Raw genomic sequence first — 12,839 nt, forward strand, 5'->3', positions numbered from 1 at the left:
TTTTCTGTTTAAAGCAATTTGTCATTTGGCCAGGAAGTGGACAAAATCCTGAAGTTCTGTTTGGTTGTACTGGGTGCGAGAGCCCAGAAAGGGAAGCAAACAGCAGCTGAAGGTTCTGTTCTGACAATTTACTATTTCCTAAGGCTTTGATGACCAATCAAGTCCCCTGGAGTAGGACACTATAGCTCCAGGCTATAACAGTAGGAATAACAGTACAAGATATGGAATTGCCAGACTACAAGATGCGGTAGCTGGGTCTTGCTTTGCCCTTTGAGTACCTTGAGATTCTTTCTGCAGACCTCTTCTACTAATTATTAAGTTGGGAGTAACTGGTGTAGAGATAGCTAGAAGAGATTTCCTGTTGAAAGGGGAATATCTTGGCTTCTACAGAGCTGGATTTCTACAGGAGCCAAAAAATTGTCTTGATTTTTCCTCATATATCAATGGCACCTCTTTATTTCTCAATACAGAAATAAATTGTTTAATGAGTAGGCTGTATTTATTAATCTGATATTAGACATATCAGATGAATATTTAGAAATGGCAGATGTGCTTTTAGAAATCAGGGTAAGATGATGAATTACTAAAGAAAAGAAGAAAAAGTGTCAAACACCCAACAATTATCCCAACCATTACTCCATCTGTTAGCTCTGCTAACAGATCTGCAGGTGATGTGATGTTTGATCAGTTCCTTAACAATTTTTTCTACAAAACGTTCCTGTTGTAGCCCAAGCACAGCTTCTGCTTTGGAGCTACTCTGCCTCCTCACCCTTAGAGATAGCCAGGCAGAACTCGGGTCCTCTTCTGTATCAGGGAAACCTTATCAGCTCCAGAAGTAAGTTCATTACATCATCTCCCCTGTTCAGCCCAAATGCAGTACTGTTACAGAAGCACTGGAGAAATAAAGCCAATGGGTTATGGCAGCTATTTCTATAGACTTTGAAATGAGACTGTCTGCATTCAAAAGAATGGTTTCTGTTGGCAGCTGTCCACTGGTTGGATACAACTGCATAGACGTAGGGGTGTCCCTGGAAAATATCAGCAATTGGACCCAACAGTGAACAAAAGAAATTACTCTACACCTGGCATGTATGGCACCATCACCTTCCCTCCTACACTTATTGGCATTCAGGTCCTGAAGTCTATTAAATCTGGAGGCTGATGGAAAGGAAGCTGAAAAGAGCACTGGAAATACGCTGTCAGGATAGAAATCTTTCAGAGAAGAACAGCTCAAGTCAGTGCAGAAATAACCAAACCACTGGAGAGACAGTTTGGACCAGACACAAAGGGTCACATTTTCAAAGCCTTTATACAGCTGAATTGGGCTTTTGTGCCCAAAGTAGCAGATGAAAGTAGAAACTGTGTCCACTAATCATTTTCAAAGTAGGAAAAACAATGTAAATGGGCAAAAATCACTTGGGCCGCCAAAGTCTGCCAGAGGCATATCAACAAATGTTTGAAGAAGGAATTAACGATGGAAATTTCATGTGCCCAGAAGGTGATCTGAAATAATCCTTGGGAACGTGGACAGAATCTGAAACTACAGCAGTCTGTTCTGAGCTGGAAAATGTAGGAATTCTAGCAATATTTACATTGTCCTTAGCACTGTCATGTCTTAAAGCACCAAGACTAGCTTCAGAGAAGATTGTCGCAGAGTGCAGTGAGAGGTAACTGAAAAGTGAAGCGATTGCAAGCATTAGGTAAGGAGCCTGGAGAGTCCTGACAGAAGCAGAAGAAGGTGGGAAAGCAGGCAGGCTCCTCGGGGATGCCTGGGTTGCAGGAGGAAGCGCAACCACCTCCCTTTCCCAGGTACACTGTGCAAGAAGCACATCAGCACAAAGACTGGGGTTTGCAGCTCTTAGGGTTGCCTGTGATTACAGAAGACTAAGTTCAAAGATCTCCCAGGTCCTCTCTGTTCCCCTGTTAGCAATCTTCTCAAAGTTTCTACACCTGTTTACACATAAGACAGGTATTTTTGTGATCTGCTGTTACAATGCGGCACGTAAACAGGAAAGTTTTAAGTTGAGAATAGGTTCAAAGTCACAACAGGTCATTAAGACCTACCAGTCCCTGAAGCACAAGGGGTGTCTTGGAATATGTGATTTCAGAATCATAATATTCTCTGTTTCCTTGGCTAAAACGTTTCTTGAGTAGCAGTGCCCACGTTGGTGACTTTGCTGTCACCGTGCTGACCTCTGGCGCATACGTTGCTTTCCTACCCCACCTAATTCTCTATTTCTGAACTCTGGGCTTATGCAAGCAGCAGTTGACAGGTGGCTTAGCCTCAGTGTTAATTATTTTCTAGTGTAAAACTCAGATTAACAATGAGGATGTGAGACTGTGACCAAGTTTACCATGCAATTTAAAACTGATCTCAGGCCGTATTCACTTCCATTAATATTTCCATTTTGGAGAGAGAAATGCTTACCTGTTCTGGCAAATAACCCCTTTTTTTAATGCAGTCCAGGCCCTCTTGGCAGAGCTCACTGCCCTGCTGGCAAGCAGCCCCAGATTCACACTGAATTCCACAAAGGAGAAAATGCCAACTTTTCATCATCAGCAGGAAAGCTGCAGAGTACGAGCTTTCCACTTAAATTACCATTCCCCTCCTAAATGCCAGCTCAACAGATTGCAAGAAAGAAGCACATACTTCACACTCTGCAAGAAAATTGTCCAGCATAAGTCTTCAAGCATGCTTGGGAGCCAACCAATCACAATGTTTTGTCAAATTCTGCTTCAGACCGAAATTCAAGCCAGAGGATTATTTACTAGAAGATGTTAAATTTAGTCACTTAAAAATGTTTTTGCACTTAGGGCCAAATTCAGCCTTGGCCGCCGCAGTCAATGAGAGCAGACATGCATCCTCTGAGCGCCTTTGTTGCAGAGTCCCGCTGGGCAGAGCACACTGTGGACTGCACTTCTCTGCTTCCTCCATGCAAAGAGGAGCATGACCCCATCTGCAACTAATTATCACTTGTTATACATCACGGCAAACTGCTGTACCACGTAGAGCTAAGAGACACTGCCCAAACCTGTAGACGGATCAGAGGGACCATGGTGTTAGACTGATTTCTAGGTCCCATGGCAATATCCCACCTGTCTGCTTGAAAAGGGATAGAATGAAGGAAGAGCTAAATCCTTAGTTTTTGACCCAAAAGCATTTTGTGCTGAAGGAATCCTTCGTTATTCTCTCTGGCTGCAGGAGAATCCCCAACTGAAAGTAGTTATGTTGGAAATAAGCTGCAGGATTTAGGATGCTGAACTCAAGGAAAGCTTATTCCTGAGGACTTTTCAAATCCAGGTAGTGCCTCTTCAAAAGTAATGTGGAGGAAAGAAACCAGAACCTATCCTCGCGTGTGTAGAGCAGCCTTACTCATCACCACCTGGAGCCAAAAGGCATAGCAGAGGTCTTTGAAGCCCCAAAGCTAAGATGGACAAAACAGTGTGGAATTTTCTTTCTCCATGGCAAAGACTTTGGAGAAAAATCTCAATATTCTAACCAATTTTCAGACAGCTCTTGAAATACCATTTCAGAAAGAAATCTTAACATTTAATTATTTTCTTCATTGAAGTAATATATATCTAGATATGCTTTAAAAATAAGGATTTGAAACCACAATCAGTCTGTGAAATACTGTAGAATCATTTAAAGAGTATCACGATGAATGAGAGAATTGTATTTTAAGAACAAGAAATGCATAGGTTTAAAAGCAATGTCTCTTTTCTAATTATCTGAGTCCATATTTTCCTTTGTTTTGACAGATGCTCTTTTAATGGACAAGTTCTCAAATCGTGTTGAGAAAATTCAGGGATATTTTAAAGCAACTGATACTCATCCTGTCTTTTTACCTTCCAGAAGGATTTCCATGTTTTGATTTTGGATTTCAAGGGAATCCAGCTGCTTAATCTATTCTCACCTCTTAGGAAGATTTCCTTCCAAGGAGATAACCTACGGTGCTCCTAATTACCTCTGCAAATGGTCAAATGGATTTTTCTCAAAGTGACATGGAAATTTTCTGCTTTTTCACAGAAGCAAGGACAAGAAAACCTGAGATCTTGATTTATTTTTTTTAAATAATTTTATATGTAAACTTCCTAACTAATAATTTTATCTTTATAAAATTTATCCTTACCTTTAACTCTGTAATTTCCTTTTAAGTTTTCTCATCATTTAAGGAGGAATTCAAACAACCATACCAGATTGAGCCATTTCAGATGCTATGGGGTGTCTTTCCTGATCTCCAGTTACCACTCAGAAAAGTTGTAGATCTCTTCTAAATTCTGTGTTGGATCTACCAGTCCTGGGCCAATGTCTTGGATACCCTAAGGTACCTAAAAAGGCACTAGGCACCTCTATTTAGGGAATTGGGTCTTAGAAACAAACAATTAAGAACAAAAGTACCTCCAATCAGAGAACACCAACAATTGTTTCTGCTAAAATTTGAAGTTATTGTTCAAAAGTACTTCTGCAGAGAAGTTCAGAAGTATTGACCACACATAGATGGGGCTGATAGCTTTTTTAAATTCTGAGCTCTTCCAAGAAAAAGAGACCATTTCAATAGCTTTTTTGGTTAGTCTTCAAAATCAACAACTGTATGCAGGAATTTCCTGTGCCATGCTCAAATTATTTAGAGAAGATTAACTTGATAGTGTATTCTTTTCCTAGTGGCTCCACTTGCATTTGTTAAAAGTAAAAAGTTATCTTGCTAAACACACCATTGTGCTACAGTGGTGTTTGCTCTATTAAGAGCAAAATCTATCTATTCCTTCTTGATGTTCAGAGACAAAATAAGAAAAGAAAGCATTTTTCACTTGTAAGTTTGATGTTACCTCTGTATGTCAGACCAGCTCTCCAGGAAAGATGGAAGCTGTGGCTAGTTTTACAGTCACTCTTTTTTTAAAATGTTATTCTGCTGGTAATAGAACATATGAAGCAGTGAATTTCTGTATTGACAAGTCCCGGCCAAAAACAACAGAAGAAAAGAAAAAGTTTTCAAAAAGCCCTGCAAAATGTTTATGAATTCTAATCCTCAACACATGAATAAATACATCTGACAAACTGCAGAGTACCTTACAAAGGCCTTTCCCAACCTTTCTAATTTGAGTTCAATTACATCTGTAGTGTTTAGAAAATGAAGTTCCTCTTGCCAATGTTTTTGAACTAGGGTTGCACTACATACTATTATTTGTAAAAGTGAAGGGCAGATAATAAGTTATAATTATCCTATTAATCACCTGTAAAGAATTGCATTCAAGGAAGAATGCATCCTCAAATTACAATAATTGGTTGTTTGCAGAAAACCCATTTTTTTCTGTCCTTGGCAGGAACACGCTTTGCATTTGCTGAGCAAATTCATGAATATCATTCCAAAATCAAGCAATATATATGCTATGGGTCATGTGGTGTAGACTGCCATAAATCTATAGATGTCAACAGACGTGCTGATTTCTAACTGCTAACTAGGTATCAGACTTCCTCATTAGTGTCTGTTCCTCGGCAACACCTTTACTTATTTGTTTAAGCAAACGACGGTTTCTTATGGAAGTGTTGGTAACAACATTCTCTCTGGAGTATTTTTCTCTTCTTAGTGGCCACAGCATATTTTCTCTTTGAAATTCTGCTTCACCAGACCATTTAATGTATGTCCCTGAAGACAACGCTGTAAGAGCACATGAGAATAATGCTTCTTGCATGAGATGTTCCAAGTTATTAATGATCATGTTCTTTTACAAGTGAATTAAAAATGGCTGTGTGGTTACATTTGTATTCATTCTCAGTTATTAAATTCTTGCCTCTCCTGAAGTTAGCTATATTTTGCAAACAGATAGACTTAGAATTTACCTTATTCCCCAGTCTCTAATTATTCTAAAATAAAATGGAAGAAAGTCTCTATTCCAGTACAGTTATCCCAATCCTTTTTCTCACAAATGGTATTTCTCGCATAATGGCTAGTCAGTGACTGCAGAAATAGTAGTTGGATGTGATATAGTGTTAAAACAAAACAGGGCAGTTTTCATAAATGGGTAGCACCACCAAATGGTCATAACTGGATAGAAGGACACTGGCACCTACACAGAGGAAGACACCATATCATCAGCATTGTACCATTTGCATTAGTCCTAAAAGAGTGCAAATGTCAGAGAGTGGGTTTAGAAGGGTTAAGAAAAGCCACCGATGCTATAAGATACTACCATGGGGAAGATGTTGACAGGGAATATCAATGGCAGCTGATCAGGAAAACACTGTGTTTACTAAAATTGTCAAATGACTAAAGGTAGGTTTTGTAATGCATATTTCAGCACCTAAATAAAAAGGACCAACATTGACCTGAGCATCTATTTCAATAGTGCATGTCACCACACTGGAAAACTCTCTTTATGGGACTTGTCAAAGGTGATAGTAGATAAATCCCAATTAAAGCTTTTTTTTTTTTGGACATGTCTACTTTACATTTTTGACAATATGTTTGAAAAACTCTCACTTTGTCCATTGCATGTATAACATAAAAAATAATAAGTATAAAAATATTTTTCTTGTTGGGTTATAAAGATAAAAAGCAGAAGTTAAAAGGAACGTTTAGAAAATCCTCTATACAATATCCATCAGAAGATGCATTACTTCACATATATTCATATAAGTCTTGAATTGGAAGGGAAATGGCAGACTAGCTTGCAATTTGGCTCTAATACATTTGATTGGAGAGATTATATAGCCATTATGTAGATTACATAGCACTTCCCCCGGTGATATAAAGTAACATGAAAAAAAGTAACACAGTGCACCTCAGAACAGGATTTTGAAAAATTCACAATTTATGGCAAAGGCTTTTGTCCTTTCATAAATTATTTTGGCTGCACCTTCAGCAAGTTTATTTTCCTTCTCACCTTATTTGTAGGAGAAAAGATATTTTCTAGTGGAGAGCAAAACAAATTTTCATTAATATGAATGCTTATTTTGTGTTTCTGTACATAAATAACATGTATTTACTTAGTCTGATAGTTCACTCTCAAAAGTTCTTAAATAATATATACAGTGTTTGATAAATCTTGGACAGTCCATTTAAATTACATACAGATCAACCTGAATCATCATTTATAACTTAAAAAAACCCCAACATTTTTGAAGTCTTGGACACATTTTATTAATGTTCTTAAATTTCAAAAACCTCTGAAATATGTTCTTTTACAAGTCAGTTTAAGTATCAAAATACTGCAAAAAATGTGTCTGCAATATCTAGTTCCTAAGATCACCAGATACCTTGCAAAAGCCATTTTTTTTCTAATGATAGTTGGCTGGAAGGTCTGATCCTGATAGATCATATGCACACCAATGACTATCAATGATGTCAAGTCTGGTATTCAGCACATCACCAAAAGCAATTTTGAGGTATTAAATCTTACTCAGAACTGAAAATAATTTAGGCAAACACTAAAGGATTTATATAATCACTTAATTTAGACATATTTATCCAAATCAGCTCATCTGAGGTCTGCTCATTTCTAAGACGTGTTCAAATTGCATGGGTGTTATACCAAATAAAAAAGCGGACTGATGCTATTGTTACTAAAAGAAAATCAAAGATAGTAGTTTCAGCAAACTTGGATCATTCTCTCCACCTACTATGATTTACGTTTTACCTCATTTCCTAAAAGGGCGTTTATACAGGCTTCAGATGCATCACAGATGGCAGTAAGGTCATGTCCTCCCTCCAGTGCCAGCACAACACGGCCATCCGCTAGCTTCAGCAATTGCTTGGTTAGGTGACCAAAACCTGGTATTCAAATACAGTAGTGCAAACAATTAAAGTAGAACAGATATTACTGGCATATTTCACATCTGCTGCATGAGAATGTAGAAAGCTCACGGATATTGCACAGGGAGCATGGGATATATTTAGTCCAGTATCCTGTTTCTGACTATGGCCCACACCAGATGCTTTGGAGTTAGGTATATGGAATTTTGTATGAGGCAGATGTGAGATAATGTCCCTCATGCTGATCCCTAATAGCTGGAGATGAGTTGAAACGAGAGGTTGATTCTCTTCTTGTCCTCATTAACCATTATCACCCCAGATTCTCTTCTCACTTGCACAACAGTAAGTAACCCTGGTTACTTATGGCATCATTGTGACAAATATTATTTTGTAGTTAAACTATTATATTATAATTAAAAGTAATTCAATTTTTCAAATTAAATTTCTGTTAACAAGTTGCTTCTTCCATTGTATTTGGGGCTTGAGTATATTATACAACCATGGAGTGAAAAATATTGTAAACATATGTTACCTCTTAGCTCTACTTTGAAGTGTTTTTGGAGGCAGCACTAACAACTGGATCACGTGTTTTGATTCGAGGTTTTGGTGTAAGTTGTAACTTCGTATGGCTCACTCCTGATCAACCATGTTCTAAGCAATTCTACACCACAGCCAAAAATGATAGTACTTCATTTTATGTGATGATCTATAGCTACGTAAACACTACCACAAAGTTTTCATCTATGATTCAAGTAAAATTAATTTATTTCATTTTTAGCAACAAGAAGAATTTCATGAAAAAATGTTAATTTGGAAGGAAGTTTTGTGGTAGTTTCAAATAATAGGACAGCTATTGTTTTTTATTAATCTCCTTTAAATGAGTAATGATAATTAAAGCTTTGAAACTATTGAGTTAAATACCTTTCACATTGTGTTCTTAACTTTTTTACCGGGTCTATTCTAGTTGGTCTACTGATGATCACTACTCATTCCAGTGGAAAAAGAAAAAGAAAAAGAAAAAGAAAAAGAAAAAGAGAAAAAGAAAAATCTATTTGCCATTTAGTCTGCAGATGATCACGTAACTCTTGAGGTGAAATACTGTTTCCTTAAGCCACTCCACAATCTTCTTTACCCTCTAAGAACTGCAGGTTTGATTCTAGCAAAGTAACTACACTGTGGCTCAAATTACATACAGGGTTGAAAAACAAATAAAATCTTAAACTCTCATATAAGCTCAACCTCTCCTCATGAAAAAAGAAAAAACACCCACCACCCAACAGTCTCTACAAAAGACCAAATTTAGACAGGATAATAAAAGTGAAGGAAGGAGTGGAATGAGGATAACCTTTGATCTTTAGCCAATTTCTACTTTCTTTTACCTACAGGATTTATTTCTGTCTGCATGTTACACATGTGATCTTTGGATTCATAAGAGAGTGCCAGCAGCGTAAAGTGAGTCGCACATCCAGAATTTAAAGGAAATGAAGAAGAATGAACAGGCGCAGACTCCTCACATCCACAAAATCTACAACTTACCCTTCTGGTCTGTGAGAAATCCAACAGCACTTTTAAGACCCCATTATCCTTCATGTTATACAGCTTCTGTGAAGAAGGGAAAGCTCTACCATGTTTGCCCTGCACATTTTGAAAATTTTGTATGACCACAAATGTTGCTACAGCCACATCGTAATTTTCTGAGGTATGTGTGGCCATAAATGTAAAGACTCTCTCAATGCCTTTTTTCTTCTTTTAGGCAACCATACATAATATAACTCATAGACATTGTTACAATGTTAGTTTGTCTGCTTGGTTTCCTAATGATTTTCCTAATATCTGTGTTATAATAACCATCCCTGTCTGAGTCTGGATCCCTGCAATGAGCCCTACAGAAAGCATCTTTCCCAACAGAGATCATAGTAACAAGATTAAGTGTTGCCAAACCAAATCAACATGATGGGGGCTTTTCTTCAGCATAACTACCCCGAGAAAGTAAAGGTGACTTGCAAGAAAAGGAGGAAATAACTTTAACCAACAGTATCAACATCACCGGTGACCGAATGAGTTATGGAAATTCTTAACAAAGAAACTTGGATCCCGTGTCACTGCAGCAACCTAGGAAAGCTATTAGCTTCCTCAAGGAAATCCCCTGGAGTGCAGGAGTAACAAAATGGAAAGAAAGGAATCCCAGTCAAGTAATGGTTTTAAGATGGACTGTAGTTCATGCCAAATAATTAAGAAAAACAAGAGGAAAATAGTAACAAGCACCATGAAAAGAATCAGCCATCTCCCCTGATATAAGGAGATCAAGCACATATTTGACACACCACTGACCAACTCTAAGGTGAGGAGTCAGACAAGCATTTTGAATCTTGGGTCTTCCAACTCACGTGAATTTCTAGAAATCAGCAGCAGTTCTTGGCTCTCCCACTGTTGCCTGCTGAAAGAGGTGCCAGCTGTGATATTGGACTTAAAAGATGGGTTTTGGTTTGGATTTGCCATACTCTAAAACTGCATGCTTTTGCAGTGGTGCATAACAGTTACAGATTAGTGGCATTTTATAAAAACAGAAAAAGTTCAGTTATAAAATGGAACATCATGTTAAAACATCAGAGCTTGACTTTCAGTCCAGCCTTAAACGGGCACTGCTTCTTTGAGGCTGCAGGTGCCTTCAGGCCACTTAGAGTCTGAACGTCTGAGCGCCTGCGAGGCATCAGTTAAGCAGGGCTGGAAAGGGCCCTGGCACTATCTACAATTATTTGTGTTCATAAACATGAGTAAAAATGACACAAATTAATAATAATAAAAAGAAATAGTATTTAAAAATTCATTTCAGTCAGTAAGTGAGAAAAGACTATACATATAGGATATTTCTCAAATCTTGTAGATGTGCTCAATGAATCAGTAGATTCAGATAAGTGGCAAAATTTTTAAAATTAGGCCCATGCAGCATGCCAGGAAATCATGAGCATGGTTCTCTGCCAACTATTATTTTCATAATTTCTGTAATCTAAATGTTAAAATTACCTGTTTCCTTCATAGATCCAATATTTAGACATCCAGGTTAGAATTTGCAAGAGCACTTAATACTCATTTGCTGTGATCCTAGTAAATGCAATGGTAAACCTTCACTTTACATAAGAAACAACATTAAAACACTACTAAGTAGTTCTGAAAATCCTACTCACCAATTGGTTTACATTTTCCTAACAAAAAAACTTGTGAGTGCACAATTGTATATCGAAGCAAAAAACCCAGATGAAAATGGAAACCATTATAAACCATGGTATGTATTGGAGAAATGCACAGTATATGAGCTGTTATCTGCTGGCCTTCGAAGTGAAAATATAAACTCTTGAAACAAAACCAGAACACTTTTTAATTATATCCTTTTCCCTACTCCAGTGCTATTAGTGAAGGAGATGTTCAGCCTTACATAAGAAAACATTTTATTGTGGGAAGGCAGAAAGAGAGAAAATTAATACTGTATTATACTAATGAGCAAGCTGCCAGGCTGTTATTGGAGAACACAGTGTGCTGATCATTTGAATTACCATCTAAGCAAGTAATTCAGCTTTTAGTGGACTGATCTCCCACTGTAACACTAAGAGCCCTCGTTGTTTTTTTTCCTTTGTAACAGATGAGCCCCTTTACAGATGATGCTCCCTTTACTTCTGCCAAAGAGCAAGGAATGACATAGGTGGAGCTTCTGCCTCATTTGACCAAAGCTGCTGGAACAACCTTCTGGAGCAATTCTACCTGGACTTACTGAAAACCAATAAAATGTTAAACCCTATAAAAAGAGAACCCAGAGTTATTTCAGACTTCTATTTGTATTTTTGAGGTACCGTTAGTCTGACAGCTTGAAATGAAAAGTAGCAAACAGAGAGCAGGTGAAACACCTCTTAACCAGGCCAGTTCCCCTCCACTGGACTCATCACACAACTGTGTTGCATATTAGATTAGATAATAGAAAGAAATTATTTCTTGTGAGGGTCGTGAGGCACTGGAACAGGTTGCCCAGAGAAGTTGTGGCTGCCCCATCCCTGTGGCATCCCATCCCTTGAACCTGAGGGGTTCAAGGCCAGGCTGGATGGGGCTTGGAGCCACCTGGTCTGGTGGCAGGTGTCCCTGGCCATGGCAGGGGGGTAGAACTAGATGATCTTTAAGGTCCCTTCCAACCCAAACCGTTCTATGATTCTATGGTTCTATGATTCTATATTGCAGCTAGATGAAGTAAAGCTAAGTCAGAGTTTGTATGTACAGCCTCCCATTTTGAGAAAGAAACATCTGAGAATGAAGACAAGTTGTTAATGTTATTCTTTTCACATCCTTTCCTCAGCAGACAGAGAAAGGAACCATATGGACGGGGTACACTCCCAGCCAGCACCACGGCACTCCTTGTTTGCATAAACAGTCATGTATACAACTCAATTTTCTTGCCAGCAAATGTGCAAACGCCCAGTTAGTGGGGAACTAAACCTGCCTCAGCAGAAGACAGACCCCTTTCCTCTCCACCAGTGTGCATAAGGAGAGCAGATGTCTGCTGCACGGTCATTTTTTTGGGTGACAGCAGGCTGAGGAGAGCAGAGCCGTGGTGCTGGCCCTCGCTCAGGGGAGGTGGCTGGTGCAGGAACAAAGACACATCGACAGACGAAAAGTTGGCGAAGCTTTGGAGTTACGGAGAAAGTCTCGGCTTTTTCAGCCTCAGCAGCTCTTTCAGCTTCAACACCTTAAAAGCTACAATCTGACCCTAAATTGCAGGCAGAGTTCTGGTGAGCTCCTCTGGCTACTCAGAGCAGCCTGGAGAGGAATACATGCAAAACACAAAAACTCCACAGTCTCTGTCCTGGACCTCCAAGCATGTATTTAACTATTATTTACCATTTAATCATGTCATTACTCTCTAATTTACTTGAGAATGTGTTTTCCTCTCATTAAAACTGTTGCGATGATTACTGCCAAAAGTCTACCCACCAGTGTTCTGTGTTCCTTCCCTGTGGTTCCTTCGTGACTATTTGATTAATTTTCATTGATATTCTTCCAACAATAGCATCTAAAATTAACTGGGTCAGTTTTTACATAACT

General features: G+C 38.5%; 1 protein-coding gene across 9 annotated transcripts in view; it reads right to left on the reverse strand.

The window, feature by feature from the left end:
* HDAC9 (histone deacetylase 9) overlaps window positions 1-12,839 on the reverse strand; it is a 479,210-nt gene that overhangs the window by 23,133 nt on the left and 443,238 nt on the right. For all 9 annotated transcript variants that reach the window (XM_014937804.1, XM_014937802.1, XM_014937807.1 and 6 more), the window contains one exon: window positions 7,639-7,772. In XM_014937804.1, the coding sequence (XP_014793290.1) occupies window positions 7,639-7,772 (134 nt within the window). The remainder of the gene's footprint in view (window positions 1-7,638; window positions 7,773-12,839) is intronic.

Source organism: Calidris pugnax, unplaced genomic scaffold (assembly GCF_001431845.1).
Source record: "Calidris pugnax isolate Ruff unplaced genomic scaffold, ASM143184v1 scaffold11, whole genome shotgun sequence".
NCBI classification, from domain to species: domain Eukaryota; kingdom Metazoa; phylum Chordata; class Aves; order Charadriiformes; family Scolopacidae; genus Calidris; species Calidris pugnax.